Source organism: Sciurus vulgaris, assembly GCF_902686455.1.
Source record: "Sciurus vulgaris genome assembly, chromosome: 2".
Taxonomy (NCBI): domain Eukaryota; kingdom Metazoa; phylum Chordata; class Mammalia; order Rodentia; family Sciuridae; genus Sciurus; species Sciurus vulgaris.
In genome coordinates, this window is record NC_136462.1 from 91387751 (window position 1) to 91404370 (window position 16620).

A 16620-nucleotide genomic window follows, 5' to 3' on the forward strand; every position below is an offset into this window, starting at 1 on the left:
GTTTACCAGGGGCCATGTTCTGAGGGGCAGGTCAGGGTCTGATCTGAGGCAATGTTTAGCTCTGGGCTTTGAAAGTGAGAACTTCAAATGAAACAGCTTTTGCAAGAGGTAAAGACAGGTCAAGTTCTTTTACCACAAATTCTCTAAGACTCTGCTTTTTCAGGGAGAAGTCTCCTTGAACCCTGGGGTATTGGATACATTTAATTAAAATATTTGTACCAGCAGCCAAATTATGAAAAATAAATCAATACTGAAATTATACTTGCAGAGGTTTTGGGATTGTGGCAGAATCAGGACAGAACTGAATCTGGGAGGAGGCTGCCTTATTGGGTTCTTTTTTGAGAGAGATCCCAATTGGGGTTATCTCTTTGAGATATGAGATGATGGGCCAGGGTTCTACCCCAGCTACTCCTCCCTGGATGCAGGAACCCAAACCACCTTCCCACCCTCCCTGTGCCCCACTTGGCTGGCTCATTTTGTCTGACTGCTCCAGGGCTCAGGATGGGACAAAGACCCAAGCTGGCCTCAGTGTCCTTTACCCTGAGAGCAGCAACCAGATATGGCCTCTAGAGCTATAGGAACTCAGAAGGATAATTACCACCAGCACACCATTGGTGATGAGGGTCTCAGGTGGAGAGAGGCTGAAAAACAAAATGAGAACACCTGGTCAGTTCCATCATTCTTGACTGATTTCTCATGAAGATGACAAGAATATAAGTAGGATCAATAGCAGAGCCTTCTTGATTTTCATGTGAAGTATTGATTTAAGAAAACTTAGATCAAAAAAACAAACAAACAAAAAATAGAAACCTTAGATCTGTAGGATGTCAAGGAGGAGACTGGCACACGTTTTACATAGAATGTCCAGGAAAAAATAGATTTATAGGTTAGAAGGAGTAGAACTCTTCTTTATGTCCAACCAGATGTGATTGCGTGGAGTTGTAAGACGCAGCTGTAGCCACCAACTAGACCAGTTGGAAACAATTTTGGTGACAAAAATTGTTCTCCATTCTGTCCTTTAATGTATGCACTTAATAGACAGGTACTGACCCAGCCAGCCAGGGGCTTAGTGGATATTAAATGTCCTTGTTTTATAAAGTGGAGCGTGTAAGCCTCCAAGATTACAATTATCCTAGTGGAGTCCATAGCATTCCTTGCCAAAATAAACCCAAAATACTGTCTTCAGACCAACTCTTATCACTAGTCTTGGCATATTTCATTTTGAAAGCCTCCTTCCAATTTAGCCAAAGACTCCTACCCCTAAAAGTCCTGTCACATCAAGAACTGGAGGAGAAAGATTAGATTTTCTTCAGTGTAAAATAAAGTCAATTTTAATTTGGCAGTCAGCTGTCAATGGGAAATAAGTTCCCTCAGTTAGTTTCAAGGTACCCTATGAAAATGACTAGAAACAGTCCTACATTTCAGACCTGAGTCTCCTACCTGACTTGGTTCCAGGGTTGGCTCCAGAGGGAAATGGCCTCAACTTTAGGCCAGGACTTGTGGGTGTTTGTTCTAACAGTCTGGTTCAAGGATGAAACCCTTGGTCCTGACCTCTTTCTCAGCCGGGCCTCAACAAGGACTTCCTACATGGTCCTTGAAGTCCTGGAGGAATCCAGGATTTCTTCCTAGAAGCCACCCTCAGGAGTGTGGGGGATTGAGGTAGAGGACTCTTTCGAGCAATGTTGACACTGGAGGAGGGACAGGGCCCAGGTACCTGCACCAAGGGACCTGATGCTCACTGAGGAGTCCCAGGTGAGGACCAAGAGTGAGACTGGAAGAGAGAGGGTGGCACAAAGGCAGACCCAACCCAATTCTGAAAGCCACTTGAAGGTCAGGACGTTGGCTGACCCTGTGGAGTGGGCTGGGGACAGGGGCCTACTCACCTCTCTGCCAGCAAGAACTCCACCTCCAGCTCTTCCATACCCTGGTGGGGGAAAGAGGGAAGGCAGCTGTGATCTGTGTTTCCACATCTCTTCTAGCCAGGACCCTCTGCTGTCCCTGCAGACCTGCCCTGTTCTCCCCACACACGGACCTGTTACCATGTGACCCTTGCTACTCTTGTTGACCCTTCTACCTTTCTCTGTCTTCAAGTCTTTGAATGACAACCCAGGAGCAGCTCAGGTTATGGAATCGACCCCCTGTGCCCCAGAACATTTTCTTTTCATCTCTATCCACAGCTCCCACTGCTCCCCCACTTTCCCAGGGAGGCTCAGGGTTTGGGCAAGAGAACCCTGAAACATCTCCTCTGGAGAGACCAAATTTGACAGGGAGGCCCTTCCCTCACCTATTTCTTCATGCTTCTTGTGTAACTTGAGGCAAACCATGACCTCTCTGAACCTCAGTTTCCCCGTTGGAATGTATACAAGCTGAGGACAGGGATGCTTGTGCCCTGATGTGCACCCGGGGTCTGTAACAGCCTGGCCCACAGCAGACACGCAGGTATTTGCTGAATAACTGAATCTAGAATGACCTGGTCCTCTCCAGTTCTAACCTTCTCTGATTTGCAGATTTGTCCTCCTTTACCTTCACCTGTGCTCTGTTCCCTCTGGCATCCCACAAATATGTTTCTAATGCAAGAAAAAGAGGAAGGGAAACTAACATTTGTATCTTCATTTTGTACCATGAACACTGGCCACTGGGTGCCTTGATTATGTTTTCTCATTTAAGCTTCACAACAACCCTTCACAGTAGTTTTATACATGAAGAAGTAGAAACTCAGAGGAGTTAAATAATTTTCACACATCCCCACATGGCTAGTAAGCAATTGTTCTGTGATATGAACCAAAGCACTATCTTCTCCTGACTTGGCTGTGGAGATCATGCAATGGCATTATGGAAATAAATAGCTGCCCCAGTCAGGAGCTGAAGACCTGGGCCCCTGAACCCACCTCCGGGTTGAGTGGGAACTTCACATGGGTTTTCTTGCGGAAGCAGAGCTTGGCGAGGTCATAGAGAACTGTCAAGAGATGGTCATCTGGTGTCACTGTGTCTTCATCACAGACGCTCAGCTCTAGCACATTCTAGAAAAGCGAGAGTGCAAGCCTGATTACCCTGGTTGCATTGATCCATGCCCAGGACAAGAGGCCTGACATCAGTCCTAGCATGGAAGTAGGTCTGAGGAGGGATGAGGGACACACAGAGGTCCCTGTTCCAGGGTGAGAGACATTTGTAAGAAAATGAATTAAAGAAGGAAAATATCCATTAAATTCTTTCCAATTCTAAAGGCTTGCTTCTCCTCGGTGACTCCTCAAGAATTTTGACCTTTTACAAGCTTAGCAGAAAACTATGAAGAGTGGAGGGCTTTCATCTCATCTGGGAGGAGGATGAAAGGAGCAGAGCAAGCAAGATCCTTGCCAAGATAGAGAATGCTCCCACGCATTGAGCCCTGGGAGCAAAGGCAGCCCCTTCTGTGCTAGAAAAGCCAGACCAGGGAAGTGACATTTTAACACTTCAGGAGAGTGAGGGAGCAAAGGTTATAGGGGTTCTGATGATTGGCAGAGTTGGAATGAGATTCATGAACGCTATTCTTTGGCACATGAGCCCCTAATAAGGTCTCATGGGTGGTCCCAAGGCAGCATGTTAAGAGTCAAGCAGTTACCCAGTCAACCAACTGAACTTAATGGTCTCAGGTGACCTGGACTAGTCTCTGAGTGACTAGGATCGTGTTCCAAGGATCCTGTGAGATGTGAACTGAGATCAGGGTTGCCTCTTACATCCCTACCTAGTAGACATAAATGTGGTTCTCGGGGATGGGGGTGGGGTTCCCAACTAGATGAAATATGCTGACCTTGTAATTATTAGAAAACTAAGCATGTTGAGAACCAACCCAGCAGCCCCATACTCTAAAACCAAAGGAAGCCCAAATTCTGATTTTAAGATGCAAACTGAGCCCATGTGGAAACCCTCCTCCCTCACCAAACTAATATATATGATAGAAAAAAAGACTTTCAAATTAATAATTATAAAGACCTTCTTGAAAACCAAAAGAACTCCTTGTAAACTAGAAATGGAGAAGCTACCTGAAAAAACAGAAGAAATATCTGAAGCTGCCTCAAGAGTGGGGCTGATGCCTCTATGATGAGGTCAGATTTGTCTTTGAGGGCTCTCTGCTGAGGTTGTCACAACTTGGAGAGCTCAAGGGAGAATTCTCCTATAGGAGATATGAACTGACTTAGAGTTACCACATCTCTGAAGACCAACACTATGAAATAAAAACTCAACAAATGAAGGAATACACACCAAAGGAAACAAAAATAATAATGCAATCAGAAAAGAATTTAAGAGAGAAAATACTTTGACTGGATTGGCCTTGACCTATTTAGTAGAATGACTTTTTCCTTCTGTGTATTCTTCTGCTTGGAGCATACTCTGGAAGTGCAATCTGGTCAGAGTGAGAGATACTCAGTACCAGAAATATTTAGATAGAAGGACAGAAGAGACCAGAAGAAGGTAGAAGGATAAATAGACTCAGAGAGAGAAAAATGAGGTAGGCAGAAGGAAGTAGTGGGTGAGTGGACACATGTTGGAAGGACAAGAAGTAGGTGGAAATAAAAACAAAAGGCTTAAGAAGGACATATAAGCAAATAGAAGGACAAATAGGACAAAAATGCAGGCAGGGCAGAAAGTGCAGATCTCCATGTCTCACCTTCACTTGGGTCTGGATCTGGAAGCTGAAGGTTTCATTCCACTCTGGGTTTGGGCAGTTGGAGATGGTCCTGGTCCTCAGCTTCTCCTGAGAGGCAGTGGGCAGCCACAGGCTTACAAAGCAGTCTGTCTGGCTCACTGTCCAATAAAAAAAAGGGTGGAAGAGAAGGGAGAAGAACCTCCACAAGTTCAAATTGTGGAGTCAAAGTCTCTTTTGGAGCAAGGCCTCCTCTCAGCTTCAGGTCCTCTCCTGACTCATGGTCTAACTCTCCATAGATGGTTGTCCTAGGACCCTAAGAAGGTCACAGACTGTGTGCTATAGGTTTCACTGACCATTCACATGGACACAAATGACAGAAACACCCAGTCTCTGAGCAAATGTCTGTTGTTTGAGACGAGTTATGGCCACACAATTTTCCCTCTGTCAGGGAAAGATCTGGAAGATCAATCCCCTAAAGTCTGGTTTACTTCTGGCCTTAGCACAAGGGAAACCATAGTAGGGTCGAGCTCTTCCCCTGAGCTGAGGAGAAAAGTGAGGATGAGAAGGAAACAGTCTTCTGTGAGTTGGCCAATAGGGGCCCTAGTAGGCTCGGTCAGAAGGTCTATTCAGCCGGACCTTGGGGCAGGACCACCATCTCCATCAGGCTTAATACCTCAACTGCACCCATCCAGGCTCTTTTTACTTACCAAGAAACCCTCTTGTTTGTGAAAAAGTACTTTTTAAAATTTGCATTCTCTCTACCTCTCTCTATTTTTTTTTTTCATTCCCTATAAACCCCTGAGAAGAGACAAAGCCTTTGCCTCCAACAGGCCTCTAAAATGGAAGAAGGCCTCCTACATCTTCTGGTTGGAGTAGTAGATGGGATAGGTCAAAGAATAGCAGCCTGGTCTGGTTCCCTTGCTCCATTTTGTCTGGGAGAAGGGAAGAAGAATGTCATTGTTTTTGTCATTCTCCTGGCAACTAAGTCTCAGGGAACATTCCAGACACATAGAAAATGGGTGAAAGTCAATCAATTTCCAGGGTCAGGAATCCTCTGGATGGTAAAGCTGATTAAGATGGGAGTCCTATCTGTTAGACTGATCCAAACTAGTTCATAATATTGTTATTAATTGCTAATGAGGGTGGGTTAGGGGGCTGTCTCCCTGGACTGATTTAGTCCCACATTATCACTAGACTTGAGAACTTTATCAGTGTCAGTAGCCACATCCCAAGCATTCCTGACTTCTGATTTCACTCCTGATGTCTGATTCATCTTGAGAACTCATCAATCAGTGAATAGGAATTCATAGCCGTCCTTCAATTGAATAAAGGTGAGATGACACTCTCCTTTAGATATCATCATGATCATTTAGTTCAGGCAGAAAGAATGACCAAACCCTGACAGAATCAGAAGAAAATGGTGACCTCATCATTGCAGCCCCCCATGCCCAACCTCCTTCTCTCATCATCAACTCAGGTGCCCAGGCCAGAAGCCAGGTGTCCTCCTCAACTCTCATGTTGAATCCATTTAATGTGTCACATCTCTCAAGCTCCACCCTTCCTCTCATCTGCACTGCCACTGTCTTGGAGCAGACCACTGCCATCTCTGGGACAACTTTCCAACTGGACTCCTTGTTTCCAGTCTTGTCCTATGCTAATATTTTCTCCCAAGAGAAGTCAGAGGGAGCTTTTTAAATATGACCATAGTTGAGGTCCTTTAATGGCTCCTATTTGTCCTCAGGAAAGAGCTCCACTTCCCTGCCCTCTTTCTCGGCTAAGCCTCATGTTTCCACCCTCTCTAACACCCCACACCTGTCCTGCATGTGCACACACATCTTCATACTCTAGGTTCCAACCAGACTCAGTTTTAGGTATCTAAAGGTGTGGTTCTGTCTCATCTCCCAGCCTTTGCAAGCGCTTCTCTTCTGCCTGGAATGCCCTTCTCTTCTACCTTCACCTACCCTTTTCCTGGCTAGCTGCTTCAGGTTTCAGAAGGAACCTCTTCTGGGAACCTTCCCTGAGCACCCAAGTTTGTTCCTCTCCTGAAAGAGCACTCACTACACTGTCCTGTGATGTCAGACCCACTCAGTTATGTCCATCATACTGTGAATACCATGAGAGCTGGGATGTTGTGTGTCCCCACCCTTTGGAATAAGGCTAGAATAAATGAATGAATGAAACAGCTCAACTTCCTGTTCTTCAATATTCAAGAAATTCTGGGCCGAGTCACTGCAGATCCAGGTAAGCAGGTCAGCATGTCTAATTGCTCTGCCCATAAGGAAACTCACCAGGGACCTGCTTGGTCCTCTTGGACCCCTTTGGCTTTTCCTGGACATTGTCCCTTCCTCCTGGGCCTGGAAATTCTCCTCAGGTCTGCCTCCTGTATGGTGGGAGCCTGCAGGCAGTGATGGACCAATGATGTACCTACTGGCTCCCAAAGGTTTGCTCAGCATTCATGACTTGATGGGCCTGTAAAGACCTTTTCCCCTCTACAGTTACTTCCTTCTTATGCCTACAATTTAGTCCATGCCTAAAATTCTCCCCCTAAATCGATTAAATAAAATATCAGTATTTTGGCCTAAGGCTTAAATCTCTAGTTAAGACAAAAATACTCCTTGAAGAGAATAGATTGATCAGATACCCACCCTTTAAACATTAATTTGTTTTTAAGTTCTTTTGCAGAAAGTTTTTTCTCCCACCAAATATATGAAAGGTTGGAAATAAAGAGAGTACAGTGCAAGGATAGGGTAATCCTGGAAAGAGGGTGATGGAAGGGAAGATCAGCTGGGCCCCAGGTGACAACTGGGCAGGCACCATTAGCTGACTATAAGGACAGTGACCATTGTGTTGGCCATGAGGAATAGTAAAGCAGTGGTGATGCAATATGAGAGTTTCAGGAACTGCAGGGGACTTCCTTGGCAAAGACAGATTCCCATCCTTGCACCTGGTGGGGTGACACAGGGCTTGGTCATATGAATGACTTGACTTGTCCCCTTTCCTAGCTTGTGGGTGGTGGAAATGACTCAGTTATCGTCACAGACATTCAGAACATTGTCTCCCTAACAACTTTGGAGATATCTACCTTATGCCCCTTGGAGTGCTGGTTTGGGTTTTAATTTGATTTCCCAAGAGGAATAAAAACTCCTGATGACTGGGAAGTTTCTGGACCTGGCTGTCTCCCAGTCCCAGCCCAGGGCTGGGCAGAGTGCTCTTTCAATTTTGGTGAGGGGTGTGTATTCCTTGCCATTATCCTCTCTGGAATCTTGGGAATCATGGCACAGGATAGAGGCCTAAACCAGAGAGCTGTTCATTTTAGATTAAGGCTAGAAGGGGACAATTTCAAGCAAAAGTGATCTAGGACTTGAAATCCATAGGGACAGTCTCCAACCTAACCAGAGAAAGGTAGCGACATGGTTGGGTAATGACAACTGTAGAGTCCAGACCTGACATGACTGGAACTGGATACTCAGATGCTACATATGCCCTCCAGTTCCTTAGGATAATATAAACAATAAAGGGGTTCCCAAAGAGGACACCCAAATGCAGCCTGTGTGCTAGAGGAGTGTGTGGAGGAGGGAAAGGCTGGCAGAGCCAGACCACAGCCTGCCCCACTGGCTGTCAGCCCCTGAGTGACAGGTATGGCAGGGATAAGACAGAAAATAGGGCCCTGGACAATGGGAAGGTCTAGCATACAGGTGCAGACACGCAGAATGAGAATGTGCAGCCAGGGTGATTTGAGGGGCTGGGACAGACACACCTCAGGAGGAGCCAGAGGAAGGCAAGTGTTGCTGCTGTGGGCATGTGGGAACTGGGATTATCCCTGAGGGAGGGTGACCTCTGCCCAAGAAGGAGTGAAGTAAGTGAGTGATCCACTTTCATAGCATGGGCAGGAAAGGAAAAAGATGACCACAGCTCTGACCCAGGGGACACTTCCTGGATCCTCAGATCTCCCACTGGTGGACTGGAAAAGCCCCAAGAAGCCAGAGGAGAGGCCCCTGGCCTTCTGGCAGACCACTTGGTAGACACAGGTCCAAGCTTGAGCTTTCCTGGAACTGTTCCTGTTGGCACAGGCCCTGACATCGCACCCTCAGTCTAAATCTTGCTTGGCCCCTTTGTTGTCTCTGGGGCTGCAGGTCTCTTCCTCCTCCGTCCTCCATCCTCATCCCTGCATTGCAGGTTCTCAGCCTCTCCCACCTGTGCTCCAGAACCATCTGTGATCTGGGTATGATACCTCAAGGATTCATGCAATCTCTTCCACAAAACTGAGGCACCCCATCCTTTCTTCTGCCAGGCTTCTGGGGCCTCAGCCTCCCTCTCCTGATCTGTCTCATTTCCTTCCAGCTCTCCAGACCTAACCTCTCCAGATCAAACACTACTTCCATCTTAGGCTATCATTAGCCCTCACCTGCAAGATGGATGTCCCAGGACTACTATTCAGGTTGCTGAGAGGATCAAATGGTGTTTGGACATCTGGCAGGTGCTCAGGAGTTAGGACACTCCCTCAGGGCAGCCTCTCCTCCTGCCAGGCTTCCAGGTCTCTAGATGCTTACACACAGGGCCCTTTCATGGCCCTTGCAGTTCTCAGTACCCTCTGGATGTAAATTCTACTATGACAAGACTGGAATGCCATCTTCTAATATTCTGTAACTGGTTTGGACAAGGCTGTTTCCTCTTGTTAAAAAGCAGGCTCAGTATTACAGCTCTGTGCTTATCTGTCCTCTCAGGCTTTCACTAACCCTTGGGGAATCCTCTAGAACTTCAGTCATTCATGTGTGGTCACTAGGGAGTGGGCCACCCCACAGCCGTGGGTCCTAGATATAGAACTTTCTCTCCTGGGGTGGGTAGGGCAAGCTTCCTCTCTGGATAGGGCAAGGTGAGAGCAGCATGGGGAGGCACTGGTCTCTTGGAAGGGTCCCCCAAAGACAGGTGCAGGAAGTATCCTGCCCACTCAAATGCCTTTGTATCTTCCTGAAACAGAGGCCTCCCTTGGTGCTCACGGCCTGGGAATGCAGTAAGAACCAGAACGAAGGGGAAGTTAAGTTATCAGAAAACACTACCAGCCCTGGTAAGTCAAATCACATCCAGCGATCTGGACTGCAGAGCTGGGCTATGGGCTCCAACTTGACCTGCAGAGCCCAGTTTCTCCTTGTCCTGAGAAAGGGCTGTGGAAAGGGCCGGTATCAATGCCTAACGGCCTCTCCTTCCACTTCACTCCAACAGTTCCTAAACTCATAGAGAAGCAGAGTATAAAGCAGGTGCTCCTGGAAATGGATACTAGGAGAAGCAAGTGGAGAGAAGAGTAGTGGGGGAACAGGTGCAGGGCAGACTGTCAGGGCTGGTAGTGTCAAGGTTATGGCAAGAGTGAGGGTCCTAAAAAATGACATAAACCCCAGAGTGTACAATACAAACAGAGAACACATGCGCGTGCGCGCGCACGCGCGCCCGCGCACACACACACACACACACCCACACACACACACGAGATGCCTGATCATTTCTCCAGCCAAGGCCTCTCTCCATCCATGTCCTGCAAGCAGAAAAGGAGCAGGGGAGAGAAGGATACTCACCCAAATCAGCCCGCCGGACATTTTTCATCCGAATGACCCTCACTGTCAACAGGTGGCATGGAGACAGCCCATCCTGCAGATTGAGAGGACAGTGGACTTATTCTTCAAGCATCACCCCAAGGCCAGTGCCCCTGGGTGACTTCCTCATCACGCCTGTCTGTCCCTGGCCCACTTGCCTTACAATAGCCTTCAGGCTGCTTTGTTGTTGTTTGATTAGTATCTGTCTTTTCTCAGGTTCTGAAAACTCCTAAGACCCTGTAACCCTGTCTGGGTTTTCATCTTTGAACCTCCAGTGCTTGTAACATGCTGATATATAGAAGATGCTCAGTAAATGTTTTAGATGAGCAAATGAATGAATGAATATTCTGGTCTCAAACACACAAGGAACATTATAGCAGGGGAGTCTTGAGGTGTTCCCTCTCTCCTTCGTTGACTATCTTCTTATTCCAACCCCACACAGAGAAAAATTTCCCTTGCTTAGGTCCAAGCTTAGTTAGGAGGATGCACAATGTGATAGGAAGGGGTGATGGACACTGGCCACACCTGGACATCTATTGGGGATCCCCAGGCTAAGGGCCCACCACCATCCTGATGCTTAGCTCCCAGTCCAGGGTCTTTGCATCTCCCTTGCTCCTCAGGCTCCCTCCCCCACCCAGAGCATCTTCCCCCAAGTCTTTCTGGTCATTGTATCTCTTCCTCCCAGTAAAAAACTGTCTCTTTCTTCTTTGCTGTGTCTTGCTATTAATACTTAAGTCTTGGCAGGTCTGTGATAACCTGTCTTTCATATGGCAAGAGCTCAAGTAATCCTTGATTTGATGACCAATGTCTATCAGATGCCTCTGTAGGTATCGCTAACCCCAGAGGCCTGCTTCGGACCAATGGCTGGGGGTGTAGACACACCCTGAGCCCTGCTCATTTGGAGTTGATGTTTCTCCTATCCCACTCCTCTTTTTCTGATCATTTTCAGGGAGCTCTGCCATCATTTCGAGATCAAGCTCAATAGGGCTGGGGAGATAGCTCAGTTGGTAAAGTGCTTGCCTTGCAAGCACAGGGCCCTGGGTTCAATCTCCAGCACCGCAAAAAAAAAAAAAAAAAAAAAGATCAAGCTCAAGCTCTCTAGTAAGCCATAAGCCAGTAATGGGGGCAGGGGGTGTGGCTCTCTAGTCCTGCCTACCTCCCTACCTAGCTGTCTTTGCCCTCTGTGAATGATACAACAGCCTCTGGTCCACTTTAGTCCTCCTCAAGCCCTGTTACTTTCTGCTTCTTAGATGTCCTGAAACCACCTCTCCCAGCCTCACCAGCTTCTCGTTATCCTGCAGCTGCAAAGTGTTCCCTGAGTCATCTTTTCTGCCTACTAAGGGACCTCAGCTGTCCTCTCTTCTCAGGCTTCCCCTGCCTATGGCTCCCTGCCCCAGGTTTCAAGACTGTGGTTCATCCCTCTCAGCCTCTGGAATGCAAGTCTCCAGAGCTCAGGGACACATGCTCTCACTGACATGATCCCCTGCCTCCATTGCACTTGGGGTGCCCCCTCCAATTGTTTCTCTGCAAGGATGAATCATCTTCTCAGTCCTCAACTTCCAGGCATTATTTTTGAGCACCTACTGTGGGTCAGGCCCTGTGTTAGAGGCTGAGCAGGGCAAATCCAAGGCAGAGGAGAGGCTGAGAGTGAAGGGCAAGGACGGCAGGTGCTGGAGAAGTCAAGCTGGTCACAGGTTTCTGCTGCCCAGGCTTGTGATCTTCTTGGTTCTAGAAGCCCCCTCACAGTCCATCATGTTTCTGGACTTGGGAAAACTCTTCTGGTCTCCTGGGGCTAAGGCTGCTGAGGTGAGGGGCTTTCCTCCTCATCCTGCTCTAAGCTGACATACCAAGGAAGCTTCCTGCTTGTTTTCTATAGGTGTTCTGGTTCTTTCTTTGCAGTTCACACATTTCATGTTTGAACCCAGACTTGAATTCCTGAGAGCTTTACCCAGGCCAAGACCTTACTATCCACTGCCAGTCAGAGCCCACGATAAACACCCCTGAATCCTGATTCCTCCAGTCCACTGATGTCGGCTCCTGGGTGCCTCTGTACTAGAACCCAGGGCTCGTTGTTCAGTATATGTGTGCTTCTAAAACCACTTTCTGCATATTTTAGAGGATACAATTCTTCTCCTTTTAAATAGTACTGAGGTTTGCGGAAAAATGAAGTTGGAAAAAAAAACAAGAGTTCCCAGTCAGGTGTGGTGGTGCATACCTATAATCCCAGCTACTCAGGAGGCCACTTGCAGGAGGATTACAAGTTCACATCCAACCTAGGCAAATTACTGAGACCCTGTCTCAAATTTAAAAATAAAAGGGGCTAGGGATGAGCTCAGTTGTAAAGTGCCCATAGGTTCAGTCCCCAGTACCAAACACATGCACAAGCATGCTCACACACACGTGCGTGCATGCACATGCGCGCGCGCACACACACACACACACACACACACACACACACACACACAGAGTTTGCATAACCATACCACTCAGAGACGATCAGCATTATTACTTTGCTGTCTGTTCTTCCAGACTTTTCTGCTTTTCTGGGGCTTAATTCTTTGGTTGCAGTGCTGGAGGTTAAACATGGCCACACACATACTAGGCAAGTACTCTTCTCTGAGTCACATCCCCAGCCCTCTGGGGCTTAATTTTAACAACAGAATGACAGTTCTGTTGAAATTCTGGGAAAGCTCAGTTATTCAGACCCTGAGATAGACATGAAATCTCATGGTCTCTTCCTCTCCTCTCCTCTCCCCAATAGCTGCTTCAAAACCAGAAGTAAAATCAAACTGACTGTTGCATGTAAGTCCAAGAATTCCTTTTGTGAGATTAACTCTGAAATACTGACTATTTTCATGGGTAATAACTTGCTTTATAAGCTTTCTGTTGCGAGCATTGTGACTTGGGCATAAGGCCTCTCACACTGCCTCTCTTCTGGTTCTGGAAACATGTGAGCCCTCTGAGTACTGTGGGCTCCTCATTTCTTGCTCCCACCTGGGCAGAGTGGGTCCTGGTCTAGCTTGGTGAGGAGGCAGAAGTTGACTTGCAGCAGTAGTGTGGTCCTGGCAATTCTGATCCCACCACCACTTTCTCACAGGGTACCTGGAGTCCAGGTGGGAAGCTACAAAGGTCTCACTCCAGCAGGGGTCTGTTCTTGATGATATTCCCTGACATTGCAGGACTCTGAACCCAGGGCCCAGGATCCTTTCAGCCATCACAGCCCTTATCCTGCCTCCAGGAGGTGCTGTGGGTATTCCAGCCTGGTTCCTTGAGTGTCTGCTCTAGATGAGAAGAATCCACTGCTTCCCTTAGGACTTCACCCAAGGTCTTCTGCATTCCAGGAAACATTCTTGCCTGTTGTCTGTGAATAAGGTCAACCATTTCTTCCTACTCTAATTCTGCAACAATGATAGTGACATGAGTGGCCATCTGTTGAGGGTCTACCATATGCCACATGCTGTGTCTTATTCTCTATAGACTCTCTTACCTAATCCTTACACTCACCCTATAGAGCAGTTCTTACTAGCCTCACTTTACAGATGGAGAATCTGGGACTAAGTTATTTGACATAGAGCTCTGACATAGAGCTAGACTCAGAGGTACCAACTTTGAATATAACTCTAACTCTCAAGGCCATGTTCAGGACCACTTCTCACCTTACTGAAAGTGGCTCTTGGTGATCACAAAGGAGGTACTGCTTTTGTTCATCTCCTCTTCTTGGTCTTCTTTCAGAACCAATTTTCTTAACACACTACTGTTTACCATAATACCCCCCACAGAGCCCCCAAATAACCCCCAAATTTGGCAGTCCTTCTACTGGCTGTTTTTTTTTTTTTTTTACTAACATTTCTACTGAAATGATCATTCTCTTTTGATCATTTCTTTTTGGTTTTTGATGAACATCCACAGCACATCACAACTATCAGAGTCCTTGGAGAAGTTACCATTTTCTAGTAGGTACAGAGGACTCCTTAGTGGTCTACTTGTGCATCATATCACACCTTCTAGTTCAGGAATTTTCAGGAGAGACCCAATTTCAAAATACTCCAGAAAGTGCTCTTTTTGCTCACACAGAGATAGAGCCTAGAAGTGGTTTGAGAGACATTGCAGAGGGACCATGCTGGGAGTATGCAAGGACTACGAGACTTGAGTCTGGGCCCAGATGAATTCCGGGAACTGAGCTTATGTAAAGTGACCTTGAATTGGAAAGAATGTACATAGTTTGTTCCTGATGAAACAACTCAAAAGGATCGGTGTTTGAGTGTCCAAAAATTCATGACCCCAGAGGTAATTAACCTATAGTAGCTGCAAAAGAACACAGTTTGATTTAAAAAACAAAAACAAAAACAAACAAGCAAAAAAAAAAAAAAAAAAAATCCACAGCCTGGTGTTCATGAATAGGCAGATGGAAATCAGAAACCAGTGGAAAACAAGGTTATGGAGTCATTTGTGGTGTGGTCAAAACTTTAGGGACTTGGATAAGCCCACCCCTGAAAGAGGATGCCTTGATTGGGATTGGGCTTCAAGGTGAAACAGGCATGGTCAGGCCCCAGGCCACTGAGCTGCAGCTTTGGGTTAGGAATGGACATAATCCTTCAGTTCATAGGGCAAGGGGCAGACCCTGGGATGAGGAGCAGGGAACACCCGGGACTGGGAGGTCAAAGCAGGCACTATTTAGCAAACAGCAGAGAGGAATATTCAGCCATTTGAACAAACAATACAACTGTTCCAGGGAAGACAGGCTTTTCAAACGCTTCTGGAAGCCACATTGGGAAGAGAACCCAGACTGAAGATACATACAACCCCAGCCTCCTTCCCAGTCTTGACCTCTAGGTTTGATCTTGCCAGGACTCCACTTTCCCCTTGAGACCTAGTCAGGATGGGGGACCTTGCCAGATCATATGGAAGGAGCTGAATCTCAGGATTCGTCATTATGCACTCCAACTCTGTCCCTTCCCACCCCTAGTTTTATAGATATGATTTTTGGTGGAGGTGGAAAACAAAATGTATTACCTTCCCCTGGAGGCTCAACCCTCTAGCCAGCCTCCCAAGAAGGTGTGATTATCCCTGATACACAGAGGAAAAGCCTGAGTTTAGGGAGATTACATCTCACAGAGGCTTGCACTGTCTACAGATAGCAGAGCTACGACCCAGGACCAGGTGCACATCTACCTGCCTTTCTGGTGTGCTTTCCATCTTCCTGGAGGTTGGCTCTCACCATGCATGAGCAACACTGGCCGAGAACCTGTTCTAGGTTATATTACTGGGTTAGTCTCCAGCAGAGGCTGAAGCAAAACCTCAGCTCTCGACTTGGAGCTCTCTCTATACCCAAGGATCCAGCTGTTACCACAATTGATCAAAAGAATATTTAGTTGCAGATGGTCTACTGGGTGGAGGTGAGGATGAGGGAGGGTCTGATGCCCATCCAAGCTAGGCATCTCCTCACAAACCGTCCCATATGGTCTGGGTGCCTGGAGAAAGGAAGACAGCTACCCTCCCCAGGGCATCTCAGGGCAGGCCTGGCAGGTGATGCCACTTCCTCCTCCCTAGAGAGCTGGGTGTAGCCACTCGTTCCCTGTAACACTATGTCAGGGCTCAGACCAGCCTGGGGATAACTTCCAGGATACATGGGCCCTTCCCAACAGGAAATCACTGGAATGGGTACATTTGGGACCCCAGAACAAGTCCTAGACAGTCTGAGCAACATTGGGACTACAGGTCACCCCAGAGAGGTCACATGGCTGTTTTCCTTCTTATCACCCAGGTTAGGTGACTGGTAAGGGCAAGAAGTCCCAGCACTGAGTGACATGGACCAGAAAGGGACAAGTGCAACTTGCAGAAGGGAAGCCATGCTCTGAGCCTTCAGTTTTCAACTTTACATGTCCCCTTTAAGGTAACCTCTGTCCCCTCTGAGGAAGATGTCTTCTGTGGGAAACCCTGGGCACACTCCAGGAGGCAATGTCCTGGACAGCTGGGCCCCAGTCACCATGCAGCATGGAGCTCCCCTCCTTGGGTTCCTAAAGGAACAAAAACCCTTTCAGGACAACGTTCATATCCAATGATTCGGTGTGGGCAGGATGAGGGGCCTTGGGAGAGAGTGAGGAAGAAGCTGCTGCCTTGAGGAATTAGCTAACAATCCTGCCTGTGGGGTGTCTATGGTAGACTGCGAAAGTGAGGTCATCTCCCTGTTGCCTAGACAGGAAAATCAACACGGAGTCAGTCTCAAGTGCTAGCAACCTGATCCATGAGCCCAGAGGTCTCCCTAGGAGACTGTGGAGTTGGCTGGACTTAGAAGCCCCTATAATAAACCAGGCGAGCAACTTTGTGACTGATGGCAACAGACTGGTGATGCCACCAACTCCCATCACAATTACACCACACCACACACTCACACAGCATAGAAGTTTAGAT

At 47.3% G+C, this 16620-nt stretch overlaps 1 protein-coding gene across 4 annotated transcripts in view; it reads right to left on the reverse strand.

Moving 5' to 3' along the window:
• PLA2G4E (phospholipase A2 group IVE) overlaps positions 1-16620 on the reverse strand; it is a 66138-nt gene that overhangs the window by 18952 nt on the left and 30566 nt on the right. For all 4 annotated transcript variants that reach the window (XM_079126602.1, XM_079126603.1, XM_079126600.1 and 1 more), the window contains exons 2-6: positions 10192-10264; positions 4646-4782; positions 2889-3020; positions 1884-1924; positions 599-641 (exon numbers count right to left, since the gene is read on the reverse strand). In XM_079126602.1, the coding sequence (XP_078982728.1) occupies positions 599-641; positions 1884-1924; positions 2889-3020; positions 4646-4782; positions 10192-10264 (426 nt within the window). The remainder of the gene's footprint in view (positions 1-598; positions 642-1883; positions 1925-2888; positions 3021-4645; positions 4783-10191; positions 10265-16620) is intronic.